Raw genomic sequence first — 6,072 nt, 5'->3', positions numbered from 1 at the left:
AGGGGGGGAGAGGTAATGACCAATGTCTAACATCACTATCCAGTGTAAACACAAGGGCACTATAAGTGGGCAGTGGGTTGAGATAGTCTGGGGACTTCTGCAGGGAGTTGAAATGCTTTATGTCAGAGGGAGGGCAAGAGATTAAGGCTATTCCGTTAGAAGTGGGCACAGATTTCAGAAGAGGCAGCAGAGATGAGATGGTAAGCTGGTCGGTTTCCAGAGTTGGACTGGAGGGTACATAGGGGAAGACCAGGGGATGGGTGCTATCATGTTGGAAGGTGCTGGGACTAGCCAGACTTCTGGCAGCTCAGCTCTCAGGGGACCCTGACAGGCAGGAGGACTCTGTGTTAATAAAGCCCACAAACAATACTCAAACCCTGTCTGCTTCACTTTGTCACCTTCTTTCTTTAAGCCTGCTTTCAGTGTCTTGGGGTCCTCCTTTTGGTCACCTTAGAGACTGTATGGAGTACTGAGAAAAGAAATGATTTAGAGGCAGAACGTTGGTATCAGGCTGGGGTTGAGTGGGAAAAGCGTAGGTTCCCAATGAATTTAGACTAGAGATCTAGTCCCTGCCCTGTCACTTATTAGCCATGTAACCATGGTAGATTACCAAGCCCTATGGCCTCAGGTTTTTCATCTGTGAAGCAAGTGGGCTTGATGAGACCTGTCTTGTAGGGTGGCTGAGATGTAGGTAATGTAGGCAATGTAAAGCACCTTGCACAGTGCCTGGCTCAGTCTTTAACGATTAGCAGTTACAGTAACTCTGTTATCCACAGTTTTGCTTTTGGCAGTTTCAGCTACCTGAGATCAACCAGGGTCTGAAAATACTAAATAGACAATTCCAGAAATATAAAATTCATTAAGTTTTAAATCACACCATCCAACTCTGTCCTGCCCTGAACATGAATCATCCTTTCCTTCAGCATATCCACCCTATATATGCTACCTACCCATTAGTGTAGGAAAAAATGTAACATTGTAGTGTTCATACTCTCCATAGTGTCAGAGACCTACAGGCGGTCTTGGAACATAATCACTGGCAGATAAGGGGGACTTCTGTGTTTCCATCATTAATTTGACCCCAGGCCCTTCTACCCTGTACTCTAGAAGTTGTTGTTATCCAGTACATCTTAGTGAAATCTCAATAGGACACATAATACCATAATCAGTCAACCATGCTGCTGACTTTGTAAATAGTGGTAGTAGTGTTAGTTGCTCAGTTGTGTCCAACTCTTTGTGATCCCATGGACTGTAGCCTGCCAGGCTCCTCTGTCCATGGGATTCTCCAGGCAAGAATACTGAGTGGATTGCCATTTCCTTCTCCAGAGGATCTTCCTGACCCAGGGATTGAACCCGAGTCTCCTGCATTGCAGGCAGATTCTTTACCATTTGAGCTACAGGGGCTTTGTAAGTAAAAATTCAGTAAATTTTCTTCTTAGAGGATATATTATTAAATTTAGATGGAGGGGAGTCTTCCCCAGCTGGATGCAACTCAAAGCTGCTAGAATTTTAGCCAAAGACCAATTCAGTCCCTCCCTCCCAGATGCATTTTCATCCGAACCACTATTTTCATTAATTCCTCCCCACCCAAAGTTATATATTGCTCAGAATTGGTCAAATTACATTAAAGGTAATCTAATTAAAATGTCTTCTAATAATGTCATCTCTGACTTTCCTAGGTCAGTGAAATGGGTGCCTGGACAGTGACTCCCCAGCATCATTCAAAAGATATTTATCCTTATTTCTCAGGAAACCCTTGCAGATGATACTTATAAAACACCTAGGTCTTGTGTTCAGCTGAACTGGGACAAGAGTACAGGACAACTTCCTTACTTGCCCCAGGAAGTGATTTATCTCTGGTTTATCCATGATCCAAAAGGAAATGCCAAGAGCAGTTTTGTTATCCAGGTTTTCCTCTCACTCCTAAGACACACCCGGAAAAGGCAATGGCAACCCACTCTAGTACTCTTGCCTGGAAAACCCCATGGACAGGAGGAGCCTGGTAGGCTGCAGTCCATGGGGTCGTGAAGAGTCGGACACAACTGAGCGACTTCACTTTCACTTTTCACTTTCATGCATTGGGGAAGGAAATGGCAACCCACTCCAGTGTTCTTGCCTGGAGAATCCCAGGGACGGGGGAGCCTGGTGGGCTCAGACTATGGGGTCGCACAGAGTCGGACACGACTGGAGTGACTTGGCAGTAGCAGCAGCAAGACACACCAACTGCAGATCTGAGGGCTGCCACCACCCAGGTTCATTACCATCACCTCCACAGAAGGAACCCAGCTTCCCAAAGCCCCAAACCACCCTGGCTCAGGCACTGACACTCGAGTGCTCCTCCTGGAGCCCCACGACCCTGCCCCGTGTTTCCTTGTTTAGTGGGACTAGGGGACGTCTCTTCACCTTTCTTGTGTGACTGCAGCTCCTAGACCATCGCTCTAGGTGTGGGGGTGTCCTGCTTCTCCCAGTGTCCCCACTGCTAACACAGGGCCTTCCACAGAGCACAGGCTCCATGAAGGTCTGTGGAATAAATGAGCCAGTGAGCAGAGATTTCATTTATTACTATTTTATTTCTTCTACATCCTTGAATAAACTAAGAAAATTCAAGTACATATCGTAATGTTACAGAATAGACTGAAAGTGAGAATTAAAAAGTAAACCGCTTAATTTTTTTCTCCATTTCACTAAGTTCTTTCACATTTTCAAGGAAATTCTTATTCTAATGCCATCTTTTCTTATTACAGAGTACAAATAAAATGAAAGGTTTCCCAATTTGTCTTAACACAGCAAAATTCTTTCTACTAAACTGAAAGAAAAAAAAATGCTAAATATGCCAATGTCATGCATAAATCAGATTTTGAGAATAACAGACTTTCTAGTTGAGTAACAACATTTTAAAATGCCAAAAAATAAAAGAAGATCAAGTTTTAAGTCACCCTAGTGGAAGAGAAACACAAAAATGCTACTTACTATGATTCCCTTGCCCCCAGTTTGTCCCTCTACTAGTTAGATCATTGACTGCCCTCTTAAAACACAGAGTGAAGAATCTGCCTTGGACTTCATTCAGGACAGGGTGGTGCACTGGAACTTTCACTGGCCATGGCACTAGTATCATCCGTGGTGGCAATTCCAGATTGGGCTCTCTCTTCCTGCTGTCTCAAAGCCTGCTCATACCACAGAGGGAAGGCTCTAGGGTCATTTCCACTGATCTTGGCCAAAAACTCTAGGAGAGTCATCTTGCAGATCTCTGCGTGGGCCCGGGGACCCCACAGAAACTCATAGCTGGCAGGATCACTGTTGGGCACCTGTCGGTACTCAAAGTACTGCTCCTGCACCAACACTCTGGTAATAAGCTCCCTGGGCTCCCCATAGATAAAGTGATCTGTCCCATCATATACCCCCATCACATTCAGCACTTCCCACACCTTCTCCTCAGAGACACAGTCACCCTCCATAAAGATCATGCTCAGGATAACTATCAGAATACCGTTCTTGGGCATGGTCTGCCCCTCGCTCATCATCCCATCGCAGGTGAGACCCAGGGTAGTGACCACAGCATAGGAGTCATTGCTGGGGTCCACTTCCTTCACATCCACGCCAAACGCCAGCTGCAGGCACTCCGAGGCTTCTCTGAAGATCTCAGGGAAGTGATCCTGGTAATCTTTGATGACGACACTCAGCATTTCCGCCTTTGTGGTCAGCTCCTTGGTGCGATACTTGAGGAGCAGAAACTCTACCAGATCAGCCACCCTGTCATCAATCACATTTCTGGGCAGGGACTCAGCATTTGGCAGAGCCTGAGAGGTGCTCGGACTCTCCTCTTGGCTGCTGGGGCCATCCTCGGATTGGCTCATTGGAGAGGCAACAGCAGTGGGAGAGAGAGAGGAACTCGGAGGGCTCTGTGAAGGACCCTGTGAAGGATCCTGGGAAGGACCCTGGGGAGGATCCTGGGAAGGATCCTGGGGAGGACCCTGGGGAGGATCCTGGGGAGGACCCTGGGGAGGACCCTGGGGAGGATCCTGGGAGGCACCCAGGGGTTCAGGAATAACATTAAGACCCTCCTCTGGGGAGCTCCAGATCAGAGGATAGGAAGAGGAAGAGGAGGAGGAGGAGGATAAGGGAAATGAGGAGGAGCAGGTGGAGGATGAGGACGTATCCCCTTCCACAACTGCAAGAACACTTTGGGCCTCACTGCCTTCCTCAAGCATGCAGCGCCGTCGCTTTGGAGCATGAGACATGATGACTGGTTTCCGGCAACAGACAGGAGTGTGGGCAGAGGTGACAGATGGGTGACCACGAGCCTGGGGGAGAGAGGATGAGAGTGGCCTCAGCTGAGAAACGAACCCTGGGTGGTCTGACACAGGCCACTTACAGGTCTCCTCTCGAGGGGTGCTCCTGGACGGAACAGGGGCACTCCTCCTGGGTGGCCTGTTTGCTGGCTACCCAAAGAAGGAAGGGCAGGGTCTCCCCAGGATGCAGTCAGCCCATCCCAAGGTTCCGGGGTTCACATAGTGGAGGGATTTGAGCCTTGTGGGTTCCCCTCTGTTCTAGGGTGGGGGACTCTGGTACACACTCAGGGCACCCTCCTCACCTTGACTCTTGGCACTACCTGGACCTCCTCTGCTCTCTGACCTGTGGACATGGGCCTCAGACCTCCGCCTTCACCTCCTGGTTCCTGGAGCTCCTGTGAGAGAAATGGAGGGGACACCTGGGAGGTAGACTGTGGCACAGCCCTGGGCCTTCTGTGATGGTTCAAAGGGTGGACTCTATGAGGTCTCCCCAGTTGTGCAGTGGGAGGTCCCATTGGGGTTCCCTTGTAGTGCACACTTTTCCCCTGGCATGGCCTGGACTTTCCCCTTTTGGGGCCTGCAGGGAAACTCAGAACAAGACCCGAGTCTGAACAGAAAGCGCTGAGGGGCCCCACATGTGGCTGCACCTGCCCAGGGCCTCCCGCAGGTCCTAGGCTGGGGAGATGCTCGGTCCTCAGCTCCTCCTCACATCCCGCCTGCCTCCCAGCACTGACCACAGGGGAGGGAATCTGCTCAGTCCTCCCTTGGGGTCCAGGGAGTCCACCCTCGGTGAATCTGAAGCCTCCGCCCTCTGCCCAAACACCTCACCTCCCGAGACCCTAAGCCAGAGGTGAAGAAAATGTTCACCCTGCTTACCCTGCTCTAGGGCCTCCAAGAGCCCCCACAAGGGCCAGGATCCCTGCCTCCCTATTGGGGTATAACCACCTCAGTCCTTCCTCACATGGAATCTAGACTCCAGGCAGGACTGGGGATTGTCCCGTCTGCCATTTTCAGACCCCGCAGCTTTCACAAGTTCCCCCGTCTCTCTGAGACCCGGATGTCAGGAAATGCTGCATGCGGCCGTCCTGCCTGGGGACTACAGGGTCCCCTATGTTCTGGGGTCCAGCTCCCCTTAGTCGTCCCTCAGTGGTCTACACCCCCTAGGGTCCTCCCAGGGCTGACAGCAGGGGCAGGAATCTGGCGTCCTCACCTTGACTCCTGGTAGGACCTGGGCTCTGTCCTCTCCCCACCTGAGGCCCGGCTCCTCACACCAGGTCCCCAGTCTCTCTGAGACCCGGATGTCAGGTAGTCAGACAGGCGCAGTGTGCTCTTCCCACCCCAGGGTCTCCCAGGGCTGACGACAGGGGCGGGGATCTGTGGGGCTCCAGCAGTCCTCCCTCGGGGTCCCCTCAGTCCTCCCTCAGGACCTTACCTTGTCTCCAGGCAGGACCCGGGATTCTCTCCTCGACCCAACTGAAGCCCAGCCTTTTATACCAGTTCCCAAGTCTCTCCGAGCCCCGGATGTCAGGAAGTCAGCCCCCTGTACCAGGTCCCCAGTCTGAGACCCGGATGTCAGGAAGTCAGCCCCGTGTACTAGGTCCCCAGTCTGAGACCCGGATGTCAGGAAGTCAGACCGTGTCTGTTGGTCTCATCCTACTCCAGGGCTGCCCAGGGCCGACAACAGGAGTGGGCTTCTCTGAGTTCTCCTCTGATTGGGGTCCAGGGTCCCCTCAGTCCTCCCTCAGTTTCCTCAACTGGACACCTTGCAGGACCTGATATTCTC

General features: G+C 51.3%; 1 protein-coding gene across 1 annotated transcript; it reads right to left on the bottom strand.

The window, feature by feature from the left end:
• Positions 1–2,567: 2,567 nt before the first annotated feature.
• LOC110143478 (melanoma-associated antigen 10-like) lies at positions 2,568–4,436 on the bottom strand. Its single transcript, XM_020903103.2, has one exon. The coding sequence runs from the start codon at positions 4,236–4,238 to the stop codon at positions 3,060–3,062; it is 1,179 nt and encodes a 392-aa protein (XP_020758762.2). The 5' UTR covers positions 4,239–4,436; the 3' UTR covers positions 2,568–3,059.
• Positions 4,437–6,072: the final 1,636 nt, after the last annotated feature.

Source organism: Odocoileus virginianus, unplaced genomic scaffold (genome assembly GCF_023699985.2).
Source record: "Odocoileus virginianus isolate 20LAN1187 ecotype Illinois unplaced genomic scaffold, Ovbor_1.2 Unplaced_Scaffold_13, whole genome shotgun sequence".
Lineage (NCBI taxonomy): Eukaryota > Metazoa > Chordata > Mammalia > Artiodactyla > Cervidae > Odocoileus > Odocoileus virginianus.
This window is presented reverse-complemented; position numbering and strand designations above follow the sequence as displayed.

Bases quoted from the DNA above. Each gene is read 5' to 3' on its own strand.
- LOC110143478 (XM_020903103.2), bottom strand. From the start codon at position 4,238: ATGTCTCATGCTCCAAAGCGACGGCGCTGCATGCTTGAGGAAGGCAGT.